At 47.1% G+C, this 23,402-nt stretch overlaps 1 protein-coding gene across 3 annotated transcripts in view; it reads right to left on the reverse strand.

The window, feature by feature from the left end:
- The window catches only part of fgf13a (fibroblast growth factor 13a), a 516,601-nt gene extending 498,891 nt beyond the window's left edge, over positions 1 to 17,710 (reverse strand). For 2 of the 3 annotated variants that reach the window (XM_059976468.1, XM_059976465.1), the window contains exon 1: positions 17,246 to 17,496. In XM_059976468.1, coding sequence (XP_059832451.1) covers positions 17,246 to 17,294 — 49 coding nt within the window. In that variant the 5' untranslated portion in view covers positions 17,295 to 17,496. Of the gene's footprint in view, positions 1 to 17,245; positions 17,497 to 17,651 lie in introns of those variants that run through there. The other variant, XM_059976466.1, reaches the window with a different exon arrangement.
- Positions 17,711 to 23,402: the final 5,692 nt, after the last annotated feature.

The raw sequence follows: 23,402 nt of genomic DNA on the forward strand, positions 1-23,402 counted from the left end.
TTAGATACTAATGAGGGAGATGGCCTACCAGGGGAGCCACAGAGAACAGGTCTCTGGCACTGAGTCTGGTGCTGTGGCTCAGAAGAGCAGAGAGATGAAGAGGACTGCAGTGTTGATAGGAGAGTCCCTAGTCAGAGGAACAGAGACGAGGTTCTGTGGGCGTGATAGAGACACCCGAATGGTATGTTGCCTCCCTGGTGCCAGGATCAAGGATGTCTTGGATCGGGTCCATGGCATTCCCAAGGGGGAGGGTGAGCAATGTCATTATATATTGGTATCAATAACATAGGTAGACAAGGTAAGGAGGTCCTGAGAGAGATTTTAAGGAGGGGTAGAAAGCTGGAAAACAGGATCTTCAGGGTAAGAATCTCTGGTTTGCTGCCTAAGCCACATACCAGTGAGGGTAAGAATAGGATGATTTGGAAGGTGAATATGTGGGTGAGGAATTGGTACAGGGGCAGGGGTTCAGATTTATGGATCATTGGGATCTCTTCTGCAGAAGGTATGATCTTTAAAAAGGGGCAGGTTACATTGGAACCCAAGGGGATTCAATATCCTTGTGGACAGGCTGGCTAGTGTTGTTCAGAAGGGTTTAAAATAATTCGGCAGGGTATTGGGAACTGGAGTGATAATGCTGAGGATGAGGTTGCTGGTTTACAAACAAAGGCAACGTGTAGTGAGACTCCTAGCAAGGAGAGGCTGATGATTGTGTAAAGTTGAAGACAGCAGGGTGCGTTTGAATATAAAATGTGGACAAACTTGAAAAGGCTGAAAACAGGACTAAAGGTATTATATTTCAATCTGCACAGTCTACAGAATAAGGTAGATGAACTTGTAGCACAGTTACAGATTGACAAGTATGATGTTTAAGGCATCACTGAATCATGGCTGAAAGAAGATTATAACTGAGAGCTTAAGGTCCAGGATACACATTGTACTGAAAGGACTGGCAGGAGGGCAGAGGGGGTGGTGTTGCTGTGTTGGTAAAAAAGTGAAATCAAATCATCAGAAAAAGTTGACATGGGGTCAAAGAGCATTAAATCATTGTAGATAGAGCAAAGGAACTGCAATAGTAAAAAGACTCGGATGGGAGTTGTACACACACCTGCAAACAGTAGTCAGGATGTGGTCTACAAATTACAGTGAGATAGAATTTGCATAGCAAAAGGGCAATGCTACAATAGTCATGGGAATTTCAATATACAGGTAGATTAGGAAAAGCAGACTGGCTTTGGGCACCAAGTGGGACAATTTCTAGAATGTATCCAGATAGCTTTTTAGAGCAACTCATGGGTGAGCTCACCAAGGGAATTGGGTGTTGTGTGATGAACCAGAATTGATTAGAGAGATTAAGGTAAAAGAACTCTTAGGGGAAAGTGATCATAATATGATTAAATTCACCCTGAAATTTGAGAATGAGAAGCTAATTTCGGATTTATTTACTGTGGAGTAACGAGAACTACAAAGGCATGAGAGATGAGTTGGCCAAAACTGATTGGAAAAGAACATTGGCAGGTATGATGGCAGAGCAGCAATGGCTGGAATTTCTGGAAGCATTTCGGAAGGCACAGGATATATACATCCCAAGAGGAGAAAGTATTCTAAAGGAAAGGTGACACAACCATGGCTAACAAGTGAAGACAAAGCTAATATAAAAGTGAAAGAGAGGGCATGTCACAGAGCAAAAATTAGTGGGAATGGTAGAGGATTGGGAAGCTTTTAAAAACCAACAGAAGGCAACTGAAAAAGTCATTAAGAAGGTAAAGATGGAATAAGAAAGTAAGCTAGCCAGTAATATTAAAGAGGATACCAAAAGTTTCTTCAGGTACATAAAGTGTAAAGGAGAGGCAAGAGTGAAAAGCAATGCTAGAGAAGTAGAAATGGGGGACAACAAAATGACAAACAAAATGTATAAGTACTTTCCATCAGTTTTCACTGTGGAAGAGACTAGCAGTATGATGGAAGTTCCCGTTGTCAGGGGTCAAGTAGTGGTGAAGTTAACATTATGAGAGAGCAAGTCCTTGGGAAACTGAAAGGTCTGAAGATAGATAAGTCACCTCAACCAGATGATATACACCCCCGGGTTCTGAAAGAGGTGGCTGAAGAAATAGTTCTAGAAAACTAGAAAACTGCAAATGTCACTCCACTCTTCAAGAAGGGAGTGAGGCAGAAGAAAAGAAAATATGGGAAATTAGTTTGACCTCAGCGGTTGGGAAGATGTTGGTGTTGATTGTTAAGGATGTGGTTTGGGGGTACTTGGGAGCACATGATAAAATAGGCCATAATCATCATGGTTTCCTCAAGGGAACATCTTTCCTGAGAAACCTGTTGGAATTTTTTGAAGAAATTACAAGCAAGATAGAGAAAAGAGAATCAGTTGATATTGTACACTTAGATTTTCAGAAAGTCTTTGACAAGGTGTCACTGGAGGCTCCTTAACAAGTCAGGAGCCCATGGTATTACAGGAAAAGTTCTAGCATGGACAAAGCAGTGGCTGACTGGCAGGAGGCAAAAGAATGGAAATAATGGAGACTTTAGTGACTTGCTGCTGGTGACTAGTGGTGTTCACTGCAGTCTGTGTTGAGACCAATATTTTTTATGTTATACGTCAAAGATTTGGATGACAGCTTTGTTGCAAAGTTTGCAAATGATACAAAGTTAGGAGGAGGAACAGGTAGTTTTGAGGAAGTAGAAAGGTTACAGAGGACTTAGACAGATTAGGAGTATGGGCAAAGAAGTGCCAGATGGAATATAGTGTCAGGGAATATATTGTCATGCACTTTGGTAGGAGTGAAAGAGTTGACTATTTTCTAAGTGGAGAAAAATACAAAAAAATGAGGTGGAACGGGTCTTGGGAGTGCTTGTGCAGGATTCCTGAAAGGTTAATTTGCAAGTTGAATTGGTAGAGAGGAATGTAATGTTAGCTTTCATTTCAAGAGGACTAGAATATAAAAGCAAGGATGTAATGTTGAGGCTTTATAAACCACTGGAGTATTGTGAGCAGGTTTGGGCCCCTGAGGATGTATCGAGAGTATCCTGAGCAGCTGCATTACTGCCTGGTTGGGAAATTGCACCATCTCGGATCGTAAGACCCTGCAGCAGATAGTGAGGTCAGCTGAAAGGATCATCGGGATCTCTGTTCCCGCCATTACAGACATTTACACCACATGCTGTATCCACAAAGCTAACAGCATTGTGAAAAACCCCACGCACCCTTCATACGAACTCTTCTCCCTCCTGCCAACTGGCAAAAGGTACCAAAGCATTTGGGCTCTCAGGACCAGATTGAGTAGCAATTTCTCACACACACACACACACACACACACACACACACACACACCCTCCACTCCCTTTGCAATTTTTGCTCATTTCTTTCTCAATTTCTGCTAAAACATTCTTTACATTTACATTTACATCATTTATTATATTGTAATTTGCTCTTTACTGTGCCTATTGTCTTGTTTATTAATTATTGACAATGTCTTGCACTGTTTTGTGCACTTTATGTAGTCCCATGTAGGTCTGAAGTCTCGTGTAGTTTTGTGTTGTTTCATGTAGCACCAGGGTCCTGGAGGAACGTTGTTTTGTTTTTACTGTGTACTGTACCAGCAGTTATGGTTGAAATGACAATAAAAGCGACTTGACTTATCTTAGAAAGGATGTGCTGAAACTGGAGAGGGCTCAAAGGATGTTCACGAAAATGACTCCAGGATTGAATGGCTTGTCATATGAAGAGCATTTGATGGCTCTGGGCCTGTATGCACTAGAATTCAGAAGAATTAGGGGTGGCTTCATTGAAACCTATTGAATGGTGAAAGGCCTTGATGGAGTGGATCTGGAGAGAATCTTTGCTATGGTGGGAGAGTCTAAGACCGGAAAACACAGCCTCAGAATAGAGGGGCGTCTGTTTAGAACAGAGCTGAGGAGGAAGTTCATTAGCCAGGGAGTGGTAAATCTGTGGAATTTGTCGCCACTGGCAGCTGTGGAGGACTCGTCTTTATGTATATTTCAGGCAGAATTTGATAGATTCTTGATTGGTTAGGGCATGAAGGTATACGAGGGAAAGGCAGAGACGGAAATTGATCAGTGATGATGAAATAGCAGAGTGGAGTCGATAGGCCAAAAGGCCTAATTCTGCTCCTATGTCATATGGTCGTATGTACTCTGCTCTGCCATTCCGTCATGGCTGATATATTATCGCTCTTGACCCCATTCTCCTGCCTTCTCCATGTAACTTTTGACTCCCTGATAGCAATTGGATAGGTACATGGAGAGACAGGGGATATGTTGGTGGCACGGTAACGAAGCGATTAGTGTAATATTGTTACAGAACCAGCGATCGGGGTTCAATTCCTGTCTTGGTCTGTAAGCAGTTCGTACACTCTCCCTGTGAACGCGTGTGTTTCCTCCGGCTGCTTTGGTTTCCTCCCACATTCCAAAGATGCATGGTTAGGGTTACTGAGTTGTGGATATGCTACAGTGGCTCCAGAAATGTGGCAACCCTTGTTGACGGCCCCCAGCAAATCATCGGACTGTGTTGGTTGTTGATGCAATTGATGCATTTCACTGTACGTTTCAATGTACATGTGAAAAATAAAGTGAATCTTTTAATCTTTATAGCACTCCCATACACATGGAACAACTAGCCTGGTTCTTCCCTCTTATGATCCTCTACTAGTCAGGAACCTATCAATCTCTGCTTTAAAATTCTAAATGACCTGACATCCACAGGCATCTGGGGCAATGAATTCCACAAATTCACCAGCCTCTGTCCAAAGAAATACTACCTTATCCCTGTTTTAAATGGACATTTCTCTCATCTGAATCTGTGCTCTCTGGTCCTGGACCTCCCCACTATAGGAAACATCCTCTCCACATCCAGTCTATCTCGGCCTTTCAATATTCAATAGGTCTCAATGAGATTAATGCAAGCCTTCCCACATGAACTCATGCAGGGAAAGTTAAAACAAACACTAGGAAGTGAAAAATGAACAAGATGGCAGGAAATACACAGCAGGTCAGGAAGCATGTGCTGGAAAAGAAACAAATTCAATGTTTTGAGTTGGAAACACTGACAGCTTAATATATAGACAAGGAGGACAGAACTCTATAGCACAGGAACAGTTCCTTCAGCCACAATGTTGTAGAGAACCAATTAAATTAGTAATCAATTGACTACCTAAACTCATCTCTTCTGCCTACTCAATATCCTTATCCTTCCATTTTCCTCATATTCATGTGTCTATATAAACACTTATTCGGAAGTCCCTAATGTATTTGCCTCTACCAGCACCCCAGGCAGTCCGTTCCAGCTACCCACAACTCTGCATAAAAGAGCTTGCCTCCCCCCGCACATCTCCTTTGAATTTACCCCATCTCACCTTAAATCCATGCCCCTGGGGAAAAGATACTGTCTACTCTATCTATGCCTTTCATAATCTTATAAACCTCCAGCAGATCTCCCCTCAGCCTCTGCATCTCCAGAGAATACAGCTCAAGTTTGTCCAAACTCTTGTTACAGCACATGCCCTCTGATCCAGACAGTATCCTGGTAAACCCCTTCTGTACCATTTTCAAAGCCTCAACATACTTCCTATAATGAGGCTTAACTAGAGGTTTAGCATTATGGTTGCAGGAATCTCATTCTGAGCAAAACAAAGGAGATGATCATTGACTTTGGGGAGGGGTGGTGAAATGTTCCTGTCTACATGAATGGTGTTGAAATTTGAGCTGATCGAGAGCCTCAATTTCCTTGGTCCAAACGTCACCATTCCTGGTCTAACCACGTTGACAGCACAGCCAAGAACGCTTACCAATGCAAATTTTTCCACGGAGGTTGGGCGAGGCTACAACGAGGGTCTACGATGGAAGATGAAATGTTTAAGGGAACCTCTTCACTCAGTGGATGGTGAGAGTGTGGAATGCGCTGCCAGTCTAAGTGGTGGATGCAAGCTCAACTTCAATGGTTAAGAGAAGTTGGGATAGGTACATAGATGGTAGGGGTATGGAGGCCTATGGTCTGGTTGCAGGTCGATGGGACTAGACAGCTTAAATGGTTCAGCATGGTCTAGATGGGCTGAAGGGTTTGTTTCTGTGCTGTAGTTTTCTATGACTACTTCCACAGGATGCTCGAGGACGTATCAATTTTAATTGATGGACCATAAAAAAGCATTCTGTCTGGATGCATTACAGCTTGATACAGCAATTACTCCGCTCGAGACCACAAGAAACTGTAGAGTTGTGAACACCGCTTAGCACTTCACGGGAATGAGCCTCTGCTCAATGGGGACTGAAAACATGTACCTCAAGGCTCAAGGACAGCTTCTATCCCACTGTTATCAGACCTCTTTTATGACAAGATGGACTCTTGGCTTCACAACTCATCTTGTAATGATCCTGTACTTTACCTGCACTGCACTCTTTCAGCAGCTTCTACACTTTATTCTGTAGTGGTCAGCTGACCTTATTCTAGCTCAATGCACTGTGTAATGATCTTATCTCTATAAACAGTATCCAAGGCAAATTTGTACCAAGTTTATTGGTACATATGACAATAATAAAGCAATTCAAATCTAGAAGTACCTCTAAAAACACAAAATGCTGGCAGTACTCAGCAGGCCAGACAGCATCTATGGGAGGAGGTAGTGACGACATTTTGGGCCGAAACGTCGTCATTACCTCCTCCCATAGATACTGTTTGACCTGCTGAGTTCTGCCAGCATTTTGTGTTTTTATTTATTTCCAGCATCTGCAGATTCACTTGTGTTGCCCTAGAAGTACCTCTGTCCAATCTACATACCGGTAAATGTATTTCATTAAACGTCCGTCAGAGATGTGGAGTATGAGGGATGTGAGTGATCCCTTCAAAACTGAAAAGACCATCAATAGCATGCTGAGGGAATTGTCAGTAAGTAATGCGACCTAAAGATTCATAAAATTAGCAGAATACTGAAGGGAAAAACCTGTGAAATTCCCTTTTACTGGGCATCTCTGGAAACACAACTCGTTAACCCTCACCAACAAACCACTGGACTCAGTGGTGAGAAAACCACCTTCCTCAAACTCTGTACATCTAGGGTTGGTATGACTTGTGTCCCACCAGACTGGGAAGCTGGGACGCTTCAACCACCCACACCCCGATCTGAGCAAATACTCTATAAATACTGCCCACTTGCAATTATCCATCAGCAGGAAATAACAGATTGTACACTGCATGCAATTATAAAGAAGATATACTTATGAATGGCACGTAATCAAAGAGTTAGTTAACAAGAAAGAAAAGCAAAGGAAAGGGCCCTTTATAATTAAAATAGTCAAATGTGCAGAAGGTTGGAGCTCAACTCTACCAACAACTGGCTGTGTCCTTTTCCTCATGGTGCCAACTCCTATTCCCCGATCACCAGAGGAACTTCCCATCTTGGACTCCATTGTGCATTCCAGTTGGATCAAATCCTACGGCGGGTTCTCTCAATCTTTTTCTCTCTCCATCTCCCACCAAAAAGACCTTGACCCACCCCAATGTCCGTCACAAAACCTCTCTGCCAGCTTTCTCTAGAATCTTCTCCCAATTCCACCATCCTTTATTGGCTGGCCCAACATTTCCAAGCTGAACATCACAACCTCTCATCTTTAACAGTAACCCAGAAACTACCAGCAGAACACACTGTTTCTACAGAAAACCATGAAATGAACTACCCTACAATATTAGCAGTAGAATTTTAACCATGGTGTTATACCTGTATAAAATACTGATCAGGTCACAGATTAAGTAACAAGTCTGTTATTAGTTAAAAGGTTAGAAAACATGTGAACAAGTGGTGTCACAGATAGATAGGACCATAAAGAGAACTTTCGGCACATTGCCTTCATAAGTCAAAGAACTGAGTACAGGATTTGGGACGTTTTGTTGAAATTGTATAAGATATTGTTGAAACCCGATTGTGCAGTTCCGGTCACCCACCCACAGGAAAGATGTTAATGAGGTTGAAAGAGAATAGAAAAAGTTGATAAGGATGTTGACAGGAATTGTGGACCAGAGTTATGGGGAAAGACTGAAGAGTTTAAGATTTCTTTTCCTCGAGCAGCGAAGAACGAGGGGAGATCTGATAGAAGGAATACAAAATTATGAGGGGTATAGTTTGGGTAAATGCACCCAGGCTTTTTCCACTGAGGTTGAGTGAGATCAGAACTAGATGTCATGGGTTAAGTGTGAAAGGTGACATACTTAAGGAGAACTTCTTCACTCAGAAAGTGGTGAGGTGTGGAATGAGCTGCCAGAGGAAGTGCGAGATGTGTGTTCAATTGCAAAATTTTGGAGAAATTTGGATAAGTATTTAGATGGGGAAGATATGAAGGGCCAAGGTCCGTGTGCAAGTGGATGGGACTAGACAGATTAACAGTTCAGCATGGGAGAGATGGGCCAAATGGCCTGCTTGTGTGCTGTAGTGCTCTATGATTCTGGCTGGATAGGAGGAAAAAAGTTTATATAGAATGAGAGTGACTGAATCTGAAGCTAGTAGCTGTAGGCCTGGAGATGTAGAATCAATGTGGGCCTTGCAAAGAGAATTGGACATGTGCTGGAGTTAGGAAACGTACTGGGCTCTGGGGGATTTCACTAATTGAATAGATATTGGAAAGAGCCAGCAGATGCAGAATGTTGTGTGATTCAATAACTGCACAGCTTCAATGTTTAAACCAAATGAAAATGAACTGGCTTTAAGAACTGAAATATTTTAGATTGGAGTATTAAACCCTTCACTGTTTCAGATTATTACCACATCCATTTCACTTGTTTAATCATAAGATTTTATTTACTGAAAACTACTTCCCCCAGGCTGGGAGACATTCTGCTTTGATCTTGTACACATTATTTATGACCACACCAGTAGCACTATACTCTTGTATATTTATCTATATGTCATATACAGTATGCACTTTATGACATCCACAAAATACTTTTTTTAAATCTGTTAATATTATTTATGTGCTGTCTGTGACATATGTACGGTGTCTTGCAATTTGGTCTCTGAGGAATGTTGTTTCATTTGGCGGTTTACATGTGTACGGTTGAATGACAATAAACTTGAACTTGAAATTGTAGGGCAGGAAATTACCTCAAAGTATTTCAGGGGCACAGACAGACTTAATACTTAGGGAAGAAGTTGAGTTATAGCCCCTGTGCCGAAATGTTATTCTTAATAGTACCATTGACCTGCACCCGTACCATAGCCATCCATACTCCTCCCATCAATGCACTTATCCGAACTTCTCTTAAAGGTTGAAATTGAACCCACGTCCATTGGCAGCTCGTTCCACACTCTCATCACCCTCTCAGAGGTTGCAACCGTTTTTTATGCTGTGGACCCTTACCACTAACAAAGGGGTCCTTGGACCCCAGGCTAGGAACCCCTGTTCTGAGTGAAGAAGATCTCCTCAGGTTCCTCTTAAATATTTCACATTTCACCCTTAACCTATCATCTCCAGTTCTCATCTCACTCAACCTCAGTGGATAAACTTGATTGTATTTACCCTCTCCCTAACCCCCTCATAATTTTGAGTAACATATCAAATCTCCCCACAATCTTCTATGTTCTAGGGAATAACTTACTCTACCTTTCCTTGTAGCATCAAACAATACAGCACAGGAACAGGCCCCTTGGCCAACAATGTTGTGCCAAACCAACAACATAAGTAATCAAATGGCCAACTAAACTAATCCCCTCTGTTTATACAATCTCCATATCCTTCCACTTTCTTCACAATCATGTCCCTGTCTAAAAGTCTCTAATGTATCTGCCTCTACCACCACACCAGGCAGCTCATTCCAGGCGTCCATCGTTCTCTGTGGTTAAAAATTTGCTTCTCACATCTCCACTGAAATTAAACCCTCTCATATTAAATGTCTGCCCTCTGGGACTAGATGTCACAATGCTGGGGAAAAGATACTGTCTGTCTTCTCTGACTCTCATAGGTTCCCAGATCCTGGCAACATCCTTGTAAAATTTCTCTGCACTATTTTCTCTGTCAGGAGACATGACTGAATCACAGTCCAAGAGTAGGTTTGACGGGGGAAATTCAGATTGAGAGACTGGAAGGAAATGCTGACCAGGACTCAGGCACAGCTGCCAGTGGTGGACTTGTTCAAGTACACAGCGAATGAGAGGCCAAGATTACGGAGTTCAGTGGCTGGGGTGGGGGGCTGTCAGGGCTGGAGGAGGTTACACAGACAGGATGAAGATTTGAAGCTGAGTTTGGCATCAGGAAAGAGCTGCAGGAAGTTGTGAATTCAGCCAGTTCCTTCATGGGAACGAGCTTCCACTGCATTGAAGGCACCTTCAAAAAACAATACCTCTGAAAGGCAGCACCCATCATTAAGGCCCCCCCTTCACCCAGAACATGTTCCCTTCTCATTGCTACTAGCAGGGAGGAGCTACAGGAGCCTGAAGACACACATTCAGTGTTTCAGGAACAGCTTCTTCCCCTCCACCATCAGATTTCTAAATGGACATTATGCACTACCTCACTTTCTTTTGCTCTCTTTGCACTACTTATTTAATTTGTATATATACTTCTCGTTGTAAATTGCAAATTTTTTATTGTATTGCAATGTGCTGCTGCAAAACAACAACAAATTTCACAACAAGTGCCAGTGATTTTAAACTTGACTCTGATTCTGAGAAAAATACCTTTTCCAACTCTTCAACTGAAGTTGCCTTGCCTGTAAAGGTAAACAATTTTTATTGATTTGGAGATTCAGTGTGGAACAGGCCTTTCTGGCTTTTCAGCTGCAGCACCCAACAAACCACCAATTTAACCCTAACCTAACTACTGGATAATTTACAATGACCTAGCAACCATAAACAAGAAGAAATCTGTAGATGTTGGAAATCAGAGCAACACATACAAACTGCTGGAGGAACTCAGCAGACCGGGTAGCATCTATAGAAAAAAGTACAATCGAGGTTTTGGGCCAAAACTTCTGCTGAAGGCTTAATCACATCCTTCCTGTGGCATGGTGATCAGAACAATAGACAATACTCCAAGTACAACCTAATCAATAATTTATACATCCCACTCCCTAGACCCCCGGCCCACCTGACCAAGGTAAGTCTGCAAAATAGCTTCTTCTCCATTGTGGACCTCTGTCACCTGTCTCAGGGAGTTATGTATAGAGGGGGCAAATGCAAGCAGGCTTTTCCCACTCAGGTTGGGTGAGACTAGAGCTAGAGGTCATTGGTTAAGGATGAAAGGTGAAATGTCTAAGGGGAACATGGGGAATTTCTTCACTCAGAGGACGGTGAGAGTGCAGAATGAATGCTGGCAGCAGTGGTGAATGTGGTTTCAATTTCAACATTTAAGAGAAACATGGATGGGAGGGGTATGGAGGGCTATGGTCCTGGTGCAGGTTGAAGGGAGTAGGCAGATTAATGGTTTGGCACAGACTAAATGGGCCGAAGGGTTTGTTTCTGTGCTGTGGTGTTCTTCTAGCCAAGGTCTTGCTATTCTCCTCAGGGCCCTGTCATTCATTATGTATGTCCTGGCCTGTTTTGGTTAAACACCTATAGCCATTCCCTCACCCCCTTCCCCAGCTAATATAGATTCTATTACAGTATAACCTTAGACAACTTTCTACACTTTGCCACCAATTCTGGTATCTCCCACAAACTTACTAACCAGACCACTTACACTGTCATCCAAATGATCAGCATACATGGCAGGGTGGCACAGTAATGCAGAAGTTAGCACAGCGCTTTAACGTACCAGTAACCAGGGTTCAATTCCCAGTGCTGCCCATTCATCCTGCGACTGCATGTGTTTCCTCCGACAATCTGAAGATGTACTAGGTTAATTGGTTATTGTAAATTGTCCTATGATTAGGGTAGGATTATATCAGGGAATTGCTGGGCAGTGCGCCTCAAAGGGCCGGAGGGCTGACTGCATGCAGTATCTCAATAATAAATAAATAAGCAATGAACAGCACATCACCAGTCCCTACTGCACACCACTGGCACCACCAGTCTTTACTGCACACCAGTGACATCACCAGTCACTACTGCACACAACTGGCATTACCAGTCTCTACTGCACACCACTGGCACCACCAGTCTTTACTGCACACCAGTGACATCACCAGTCACTACTGCACACAACTGGCATCACCAGTCCCTACAGCACACCACTAGCATCACCAGTCCCTACTGCACACAACTGGCGTTACCAGTCTCTACCGCACACCACTGGCACCACAAGTCTTTACTGCACACCAGTGACATCACCAGTCCCTACTGCACCCAACTGGCGTCACCAATCCCTACGCACACCACTGGTGTCACCAGTCCCTATGCACACCACTGGCGACACCAGTCCCTACTGTACACCACTGGTGTCACCAGTCCCTACTGCACACCACTGGTGTCACCAGTCCCTACTGCACACCACTGGTACCACCAGTCCTTACAGCACACCACTGGTGTTACCAGTCTCTGCACATCATTGGCATCACCAGTCCCTACAGCACACCACTGGCATCACCAGTCCCTACTGCACACAACTGGTGTTACCAGTCTCTACCACACACCACTGGCACCACCAGTCTTTACTGCACACCAGTGACATCACCAGTCCCTACTGCACACCACTGGCATCACCAGTCCCTATGCACACCACTGGTGTCACCAGTCCCTACCCACAACACTGGTGACTCCAGTCCCTACTGCACACCACTGGTGTTACCAGTCTCTGCACATCACTGGCATCACCAGTCCCTACTGTACCCAACTGGCATCACCAGTCCCTACTACACACCACTGGTGTCACCAGTCCCTACTGTACACCACTGGCGACACCAGTCCCTACTGTACACCACTGGTGTCACCAGTCCCTACTGCACACCACTGGTGTCACCAGTCCCTACAGCACACCACTGGTGTCACCAGTCCCTACGCACACCACTGGCGACACCAGTCCCTACTGTACACCACTGGTGTCACCAGTCCCTACGCACACCACTGGCGACACCAGTCCCTACTACACACCACTGGCGTCACCAATCCCTACGCACACCACTGGTGTCACCAGTCCCTACGCACACCACTGGCGACACCAGTCCCTACTGTACACCACTGGTGTCACCAGTCCCTACTGCACACCACTGGTGTCACCAGTCCCTACTGCACACCACTGGTACCACCAGTCCTTACAGCACACCACTGGTGTTACCAGTCTCTGCACATCATTGGCATCACCAGTCCCTACAGCACACCACTGGCATCACCAGTCCCTACTGCACACAACTGGTGTTACCAGTCTCTACCACACACCACTGGCACCACCAGTCTTTACTGCACACCAGTGACATCACCAGTCCCTACGCACACCACTGGTGTCACCAGTCCCTACCCACAACACTGGTGACTCCAGTCCCTACTGCACACCACTGGTGTTACCAGTCTCTGCACATCACTGGCATCACCAGTCCCTACTGCACCCAACTGGCATCACCAGTCCCTACTACACACCACTGTCATCACCAATCCCTACGCACACCACTGGCGACACCAGTCCCTACTGTACACCACTGGTGTCACCAGTCCCTACTGCACACCACTGGTGTCACCAGTCCCTACAGCACACCACTGGTGTCACCAGTCCCTACGCACACCACTGGCGACACCAGTCCCTACTGTACACCACTGGTGTCACCAGTCCCTACTGCACACCACTGGTGACACCAGTCCCTACTGCACACCACTGGTACCACCAGTCCTTACAGCACACCACTGGTGTTACCAGTCTCTGCACATCATTGGCATCACCAGTCCCTACAGCACACCACTGGCATCACCAGTCCCTACAGCACACCACTGGCATCACCAGTCCCTACTGCACACAACTGGTGTTACCAGTCTCTACCACACACCACTGGCACCACCACTCTTTACTGCACACCAGTGACATCACCAGTCCCTACTGCACACTACTGGCATCACCAGTCCCTACGCACACCACTGGTGTCACCAGTCCCTACCCACAACACTGGTGACACCAGTCCCTACTGCACACCACTGGTGTCACCAGTCCCTACTGCACACAACTGGTGTTACCAGTCTCTACCACACACCACTGGCACCACCAGTCTTTACTGCACACCAGTGACATCACCAGTCCCTACTGCACCCAACTGGCATCACCAGTCCCTACTGCACACCACTGGCGTCACCAGTCTCTACCGCACACCACTGGGCGTCACCGGTCCCTACCCACACCACTGGCGTCACCAGTCCCTACCCATACCACTGGCGTCACCAGTCTCTACCGCACACCACTGGGCGTCACCAGTCCCTACGCACACCTCTGGCGTCACCAGTCCCTACCCACACCACTGGCGACACCAGTCCCTACTGCACACCACTGGCGTCACCAGTCCTTACAGCACACCACTGGCGCCACCGGTCCCTACAGCACACCACTGGCATCACCTGTCCTTACTGCACACCACTGGTGCCACCAGTCCCTACCGCACACCACCGGCGCCACCAGTCCTTACTGCACACCACTGGTGTCACCAGTCTCTACCGCACACCACTGGGTGTCACCAGTCCCTACCACACACCACTGGCGCCACCAGTCTCTACCGCACACCACTTGTGTCACTAGTCCCTACAGCACACCACTGGCATCACCAGTCCCTACAGCACACCACTGGAGTCACTAGTCCCTACAGCACACTACTGGTGTCACTAGTCCCTGCAGCACACCATTGGTGTCACTATTCCCTACAGCACACCACTGGAGTCACTAGTCCCTACAGCACACTACTGGTGTCACTAGTCCCTGCAGCACACCATTGGTGTCACTATTCCCTACAGCACACCACTAGTGTCACCAGTCCCTACAGCACACCACTGGTGTCAGGCCCCAATCTGAAAAGCCATTTTCCTCTACCAACTCATAACTCTCACCATTAAGCCAATATGGTCTCCAGTTTGCTGCCTTGCCCAGAATCCTGTCTGGACTACCAGAAATAGAACAGCAGTTAGCAGAAGACTTCACACTAGTCGGAAGGTCTAGGTTCAAGACTCAAAGGGGACTGCATTCCAGACCTCAGGGAGGAGTCATGAGACCATACAACCAGAAGACATTAGAGTAGAATTAGGCCATTTGGCCCATCAAACCTGCTCCACCAGCCAATTATGGTTGATCCGTTTTTTCCCCTCCTCAACCCCACATCCCGGCCTCTCCCTGAATCAGGGTCCTCTCCCAGAACTCTCTCTCAGTACCAGCAACAGCCAGAGAAAATGTTCCCAGGTGTGAGTTAACGGCTCTCTGGAGTTCAACGGCGTTGTCCATTGAGGAGGGAGCACAAAGCCTAATGCCATCCACTCGCACTGCCCACAAGGCTGGCGGGCTGAGACTGTGATGCATAACTTCATCTGTCCACATTACCAGTACAGGCAGCAGCAAAGAGAGAGACAGACAGACAGAGAATGGGAGTGAGAGACAGACAGGAAGGCAATCACAGAGACAGACAGACAGACAGGGAGGCAGTGAGTGAGTGAGAGAGAGAGAGAGAGAGAGGGAGAAAGGGAGTGAGATAGAGTCACACAGCCAGAGAGGAAGTGAGAGTCACAGAGGGGGAGTGAGAGAGAGAGAGAGAGAGAGAGAGAGAGAGAGAGAGAGAGAGAGAGGTGGGGGGAAGGGTGCAGGGGAGAGAGAGTGTCTGAGAGGGGTGCAGGAGGGGTAGGGGACAGAGAGAGGTGTGGGGGGAAGAGAGAAAGAATGGGGTGAAAGGGGGTAGAGAGGGTGGGATAGAACATGCGGCGAAGCAGGAAACAGAGAGGCGGACGAGCTGGGATGGAGGCAGACAAAGGAAGAGAGTGATAGAGCGATAACGTGATCCATATCAAACCGTCTTAAATATTATCAAGTGAGAGGCCTTATTTAATCTTTCTATAAATAGGTTGCCGTCTCTGCTGCAAGTGGAAAGGCGATGGTTGCCGCAAAAGTCCCAGGAAGAAGGTGTATATTTATGGTGAGTTGTCAGAGCCATCAGGGAAACTGTTACTATGAATAGCAGCAGCCGATACACGCGATTTATCTCACTTATCACTAGATCAGGCGTCCGTGGTGCGCTGGTCATAAAACCGTTCTCATAAATACTGTTATTCTGCAAAGTTCAATGTATGTAAGCAAACAAGAAGCCTCCGTCAGCCCAAAACGCAGACAACAGCTGCTTCTCAGGGTAGATGCTGCGACCGAGGCTGCAAGTTATCATCAGCGGCTGGAACCCCCCGAAAACCAGCTGCCCCTAACAAGACAACGCAGCGTGTGGTCCGATTCGGGGATTTGAAATGGAGCCTACTCCGGATTAGGAAAGATCCCGAGCTATAGAAGTAATTCCTCTCTCTCCACGTGGCTGTCAACAGCTCGTTACCCCCACCGTCTTAGTGTGATTGTCATCGATCTCCGCCAAAGTTTACTCTATAACTCTGTGTAACAGTTTACCCCGCGACAGCCTTTGACCACAGGGGGCTTTGTATCAGTGACTGTCCAAACCTGCCCGGCCGTGTGGGCTGGGGCACAGCGAGGCTGCTTGTTAACGATGGGGAAATCACCGGGGAAAACTCCGTTTCCACTTTTACACCGAACACACGCTTCGTAAATGCAGAGAAGAGAGGCGAACGTCTCCCGTCCAAACCCGCCCCGAAACTCCAGCGTGAAACCCGTGCCACCCGGTACCGGGCGGGCGTAACCGGGACCCGGCGCTGGACTATTGCCGCAGCCCAAGACCCCGGAGTCGACCCAGACATCCGGCGGTGCGGGAGGACAGTGTCATCGAGAGCCGTCCTGTCCCGTAACCCAAACCCTCCGGTCTGTAAACAAACGGCAGGAGAGAGCGGGGCTGGAGGTCCTGCCTTCAGTCCCGGTGCCATAGTCTGGAGTAGGTCGACACTGCGAGACGCGGGGCGCCTTTAACCCGCCCCCTCGCCTACTGCCACCACCCCGTCTCAGAGCCTCTTCCCAAGAAGGGGGAGAGAGGAAAAGGTGGGGGGGGAGAGGTGTTGCACGTTCCCCCTCTCTCCCCCACCGACAAGCTGGTGGCAGAATTAGGAACATTCCGCTTGCAAACACAGCGGCTGGCGCTGGATGAACCCGCCCGGCTCCCGGGGGCCTGACCCCCACCCGCGAACAGCAAACAGCCCCGAGCTCCCGCGGGGAGAAGACAGAGGGGGAGACACAGTCTTACCTTTGGCGGCATCCTTCTCTTCCTTTGGTTTGGTCACTTTCCCGCTCATAGATCCCAGTTTGGACGCGTGGCTCTCTCGACGGGCTGCCGGCTGACAGGAAGACTCGTCCGGGGTGGGTGTGCGTGGAGGAGGAGGGGGACGGGGTGCCGAGGGAGAGCGCCTTGACTGTCCTGCTTTGCCAGCTGGATCTGTACGAGGCGAGAACGGATACCGTGTACTGAATCACATACACACACGCCAGCTAAATCCCGGGCCGCTCCCCCACCCCCTCTGACACCCACAGAGCGCGCTCCCGCCCGCTCGCTCCCGCCTGCTCTCCCTCCCTCAGCCACTCACGAGATGCACATTTACGTCTCCACTCGCTCCCCCCCCCCCGCGCCATGTTTTCACTCTCCCTCCCCTCACCTTATTTCCGCTCTTTGTCTGCCCGGCTGCTGATGCTGAGAAACGGTCACTCGCCGCACTCTCCGGCTCCTAGCACGGGCGTCGAGGCTGCCCCGCTCTCCCTCCGGGGAGCCGTTGGGGTATAGGGGACGAAACGCACGGGTGGAGAGCAGTGGAGGAGAGAGTGAACTGTGAGACCCGGAGATCAGAGAGACTGGTACCCGGAGAGGAGAGGAAGCGCAGTCCGAAGCACTGAAGCAGAGACAGAGATCTCCGCTTGCCTATCAACAGATGCCACCGCGTAGTTTTCTATCGCTGCTGGGGTATTCATCATTCAGACATAGAATACAGCACAGTACAGGCTCTTCGGCCCACAGTATAGTGCTGACCTTTTAACCTACTCTAAAATCAATCTAACCCTTCCCTCCCACATACCGCTCATTTTTTCTACCATCTCTGTGCATATGTAAGAGTTTCTTAAATGTCTCTAATGTATCGGCCTCCACTATCACCCCTGGCAGCGCGTTTGACGCACCTACCACATCCAACTCCTATACTACACTTCCCTCCAATCAACTTAAAAATGATGCCCCCTAGTATTCCATGCCCCCGGTGTATTCCATTTCCACCCTGGGGAAAAAGTCAAAAGTCCCTGGGCCGGGAGCTCCTTTTCCTGGGAACGATATGTTTTCCCTCTCGTCGTCTTTATGTTTTACATCACGTTAGCGTTGAACGCTGAACTGATCACCGGACACAACCCACGGACTCATGTTCAAGAACATTATTCCCTAGAGAGTGAGCGGGGATTTTATAGAAATACACAGATTTATGAGGGGTAGAGATGAAGTACATGCGAGCATATTTTTTTTTCAACTGAGGTTAGGTGCGACTACTGGGTTAAGGGTGAAAGGTGAAAAGTTTAAGGGGAACATGAGGGGAAACTGTTCACTCAGAGGTTGGTGGGTGTGGAACGAACTGTCAGCGCAAGTGATGGATGAGATTTCGATCTTAGCGTTTAAAGGAAGTTGGAGAGACCCGTAGATAGCAGGGCTGGATGGGCCGAAGAGCAGTAGGTTTTCTATGAATCTGTGACTCATATTCTCGGTATTATTTATTTACTGATTTATGTTTTTTTGTATTTGCACAATTTGTCTTTCTTTGCACACCGGTTGCTTGTCAGTCTTTGCTTGTCCAAGATTCAACACTTCCAGTACACATGAAATAATTTACTCCGGATCCGATGCAGCACGAAAAACGCAATAAGATAAAGAACACAATATTAATAAAAACACGCGATAAATATAAATACATAATGCAGCTTACATGCGCAGATTGATTGTACAGGAGCGCCTGTACACAAGCTGACACTGACAGAAAATGATGAAGTGGTGGTTGGGGGTGAGGAGGAGTAGGTTATTGAGTGTTGGTGTTGATCAGCCATGCTGTTTGAGGTAAGTAACTGTAGTTTTTCACTAATTTTATTGCATTTCTTTGCATCTACTGTGAATGCCTGCAAGAAAATAAATATCAGGTTCGTATATGGTGACAAGATTCAGAGTAAATGCATCATCATTTTTTTAATCCGTGTCCGCGGCTGTCCGAAATGTTAACAGTTTACATTGGGAAGGAAGAGTTCAAAGAGGCATCGTATCTATTATAAAGTGTTTGGAAGCCTCATTTTCGGAAAATTAATATGTGGCGACATATATGTACTTTGATAATAAATTTACTTTGAACTTTGAACTTTATTTTCACTAACGCAGGAAGATCTTGCCACTGCGTTAACCTGGCGAGAATGTCTGAATTCAGTCCCGATACCCAAAGTAATAGCGTAAAGTCCGCACACTCCCGTGATCTTCTCCTTCCGCAATAAGGAAGAACAAGATGGTTAAACCTTCCGAATACCGACCTGTTTGGTCCCGGGACAGCAATGGAGCGACACGCCCAATTTGTTTCGTTGGTGTGTAACGCGGACTTGCCAACAGTGCAGCTGGGGCGGGGTTTAACGAGGAACTTCGGGATCGATGTGGTAACGAAGCCGAGGCAAAGGTTACCGTCTCCCTCACCTGCAACCTGGTAGCACGGGGCAAAGGGCATCGAGCAATGGGGCCGGGTGCGGGTTTGGCTTCTTCCCGAGAGATCACCCCGACTCCTAGAACAGTCTGTCAACTTTCACGGCCAGCTGAACAGGCTATAAAGTTTAAAGGAAATTTATTCTCAAAGTACGTATATACTGTATCACCATATACACGCCAGAGCTCCATTTTCTTGCGGACATTTATAAGAAAATAAATAAATACGATAGAGTTTATGAGAACTATTCACGGGTTCTTGATTAGCCAAGGCGTCAAAGGTACGGGGAGAAGGCGGAGAATGGAGTTGGGAGGGATAATATATCAGCCATGATGGAATGGCGGGGCAGGCTCGATGGGCCGATTCGCCTAATTCTGCTCCTATGGCTTAAGGTCTTATAAACAAACGCTGACAATCAATGTGCAAAAGTAAATGAATAACGCTGAGAAAGTGGGTTGTAGAGTCCTTGAAAGTGAATCTATAGGTTGTAGAGTCAGTTCAGTGTCGAGGTAAGTGGAGTTTATCCCTAGAGTCACAAACTGCACACCCTACTGTGACGCGAACTGGACCTCCAACACGCCAGGTCGCAGGTTTGTACCTGTTCACCTACGGAAGCACTTTACACGTGTACTTCCAGTTCAAGGGGGTAGAGAACGTGGCCCTTTCTGCCCGTAACCCTACTACGGGGTTTCGCAGAACAAGGACGCGCCAGTCTCTCGCCGCCTTTTCCAGATGCTAACTATCGAGTTGAGAAATAAGCGCCCCTCATAAAGAGAATCGAAACAGATGGATGTAAAGGAAACAGGGGCATTATATCCTGTGTTAACGATGCCCGGGGCAGATTCACACCCTTCACCTCTGCTTTCTGGGGCGCTGTTAACACTTGCTTGCCGGCTGACGAGTCAAAGTAAATTTATTATCAAAGTACGTATTTGCCTCCTTATACAATCTTGAAATTCATTTTGTTGCGGTCATTCACAGAAAAATAAAGAAATGCAGTAACATTTATGAAAATTATATATAAACGACTGACAAACTGTGCAAAATACAAATTTTGCAAATAATAATTTTAAAGTAAGTACATAAATAATACTGAGAGCACGAAAGATTGAATAGGTTAGGGAGCATGAGAGAATGAGGGGAGGTTTAATAGAGGTATACAGAATTATGAGAGTATTGATAGAGTAGATAAAGATACAGCTACAGAAACAGGACTTTTTCCACTGAGTTTCAGTGCGACTAGAACTCGAATTCAAGGGTTAAGGGAGAAAGGTGAAATGTTTAAGGGGAACATGAGGGGGAGCTTCACTCAGAGGGTGAGAGTGTGGAACGAGCTTCACTCAGAGGGTGGGGAGAGTGTGGAAGGAGCTTCACTCAGAGGGTGGGGAGAGTGTGGAACGAGCTTCACTCAGAGGGTGGGGAGAGTGTGGAACGAGCTTCACTCAGAGGGAGAGTGTGGCACGAGCTTCACTCAGAGGGTGAGAGTGTGGAACGAGCTTCACTCAGAGGGTGAGAGTGTGGAACGAGCTTCACTCAGAGGGTGGGGAGAGTGTGGAACGAGCTTCACTCAGAGGGTGGGGAGAGTGTGGAACGAGCTTCACTCAGAGGGTGGGGAGAGTGTGGAATGAGCTTCACTCAGAGGGTGAGAGTGTGGAACGAGCTTCACTCAGAGGGTGAGAGTGTGGAACGAGCTTCACTCAGAGGGTGGGGAGAGTGTGGAACGAGCTTCACTCAGAGGGTGAGAGTGTGGAACGAGCTTCACTCAGAGGGTGGGGAGGGTGTGGAACGAGCTTCACTCAGAGGGTGGGGAGAGTGTGGAACGAGCTTCACTCAGAGGGAGAGTGTGGCACGAGCTTCACTCAGAGGGTGAGAGTGTGGAACGAGCTTCACTCAGAGGGTGAGAGTGTGGAACGAGCTTCACTCAGAGGGTGGGGAGAGTGTGGAACGAGCTTCACTCAGAGGGTGGGGAGAGTGTGGAACGAGCTTCACTCAGAGGGTGAGAGTGTGGAACGAGCTTCACTCAGAGGGTGGGGAGAGTGTGGAACGAGCTTCACTCAGAGGGTGGGGAGAGTGTGGAACGAGCTTCACTCAGAGGGTGAGAGTGTGGAACGAGCTTCACTCAGAGGATGGGGAGAGTGTGGAACGAGCTTCACTCAGAGGGTGGGGAGAGTGTGGAACGAGCTTCACTCAGAGGGTGAGAGTGTGGAACGAGCTGCCAACGCAAGTGATAGATGCAGGTTCGATTTCAACCTTTAAGAAAATGCGGTAGGTGCATGGATGGAAAAGGTATGGGAAGCTATGGTCAGGGTGCAGGTCGATGGGACTAGGCAGATCAATAGTACAAAACATACTAGATGGGCTGAAGGGCCTTTCCCCGTGTCTTGGTGTTCTGTGACTATTCTTTTCTATATGCTACCTGGAGATTCATTTTCTTGCAGTTATTTACTGGACAGTAAAGAAACACCAGAGATTTTACGAAAACCTATACATAAACTAAGGCTGACAAACAACCAATGTGCAGAAGATAAATCATATAAACAATAATTTTCAAAGTAAATACATAATATTATGCACATGAGTTGTGGAATCCTTGAAAGTGATTCTTTCGGTTGTGGAGTTAGTTCAGAGTTGAGGTGAGTTCTGAAGCCTGATAGTTAAGGAGAAATAACTGTTTCTGAATCTGGTGGTGTGGAGCCAAGGCTGTCTGCGGTAGTACTATCAAGAAGAGCGCATGGCTTGTGTGGTGAGGGTCGTTGATGGATGCTTTTTTGTGGTAGCGCTCCTTGCAGATGGCGGGGGGGGGGGGCTTTCTTGTGACGTACTGGACTGTATCCATCTCTTTCTGTAGGCTTTTCCATTCCTGGGTACCGGAAATGATAAAGTGGTGGTGGTTGGGAGTGTGTAGGGCTGGGTTAGTGGGTGGAGCTGTTGATCGCCCTTCCTGTTTGTGGAATGTAAATATTTCTGAGTCGGCTGTTCCTGACGTGGCCTCCTCGCTGGGTATGGCGTAATCTTAACCATACCCAATTCTTAATCTGTAAGCCCGTATAAAGTCACCCCTACGCCTCCTACATTCCAGTGAGAATACCCCCCCCCCCAATTCTCCTACCGCCCTCCAATCCGGGCAACATCCTGCTGAGTCTTCTCTCAGATCATCAGAAGACGCTTAGAAAGTAATAGGATTGAATGAGTTCTTCATGGGTTTCGAAAAGGAATTCATGGTTGAGTAATCTATTGGACTCTTTGAGGATGTATTTAGTAGATTAAGGTGAATAAACAGTCGAGGCTGAGGGAAGACTTGATAGAGCCTTATAGATTTATGTGAGGCATTGATAGGGAAGGCAGCCGGTATCTTTTTTCCGGGGTTGAAACGTCTAATAGAAGAGGTCATGCATTTGAGGTGGGAGGGTAACGTTTAACGGGGATATGTGGGGCACGTTTTTTACAGAGACGGGTGGGGTCCCGGAACGTGCAGCCAGCGATGGGTGGTAGGCACAGATAGCATTGAAGTGTTTCAGGCACAGAAATAGGCGCACGGGAGAGGCATATGTGGAGGAAAGGGATTAGATTGTCGAAGAGCCATTGGTCGAGTTCAGTACGGCCGCTGAACCTGCCGCAAAGCGGGCCAAAGAGCTCAGCAAACGCCGTTAAAATCAGTCAGAGAGTTTCCCCAGCTCCTGGCATCGAATTTCAGGCAAT

The sequence above is a fragment of the Hypanus sabinus genome, chromosome 8 (genome assembly GCF_030144855.1).
Source record: "Hypanus sabinus isolate sHypSab1 chromosome 8, sHypSab1.hap1, whole genome shotgun sequence".
Classification (NCBI taxonomy): Eukaryota; Metazoa; Chordata; class Chondrichthyes; order Myliobatiformes; family Dasyatidae; genus Hypanus; species Hypanus sabinus.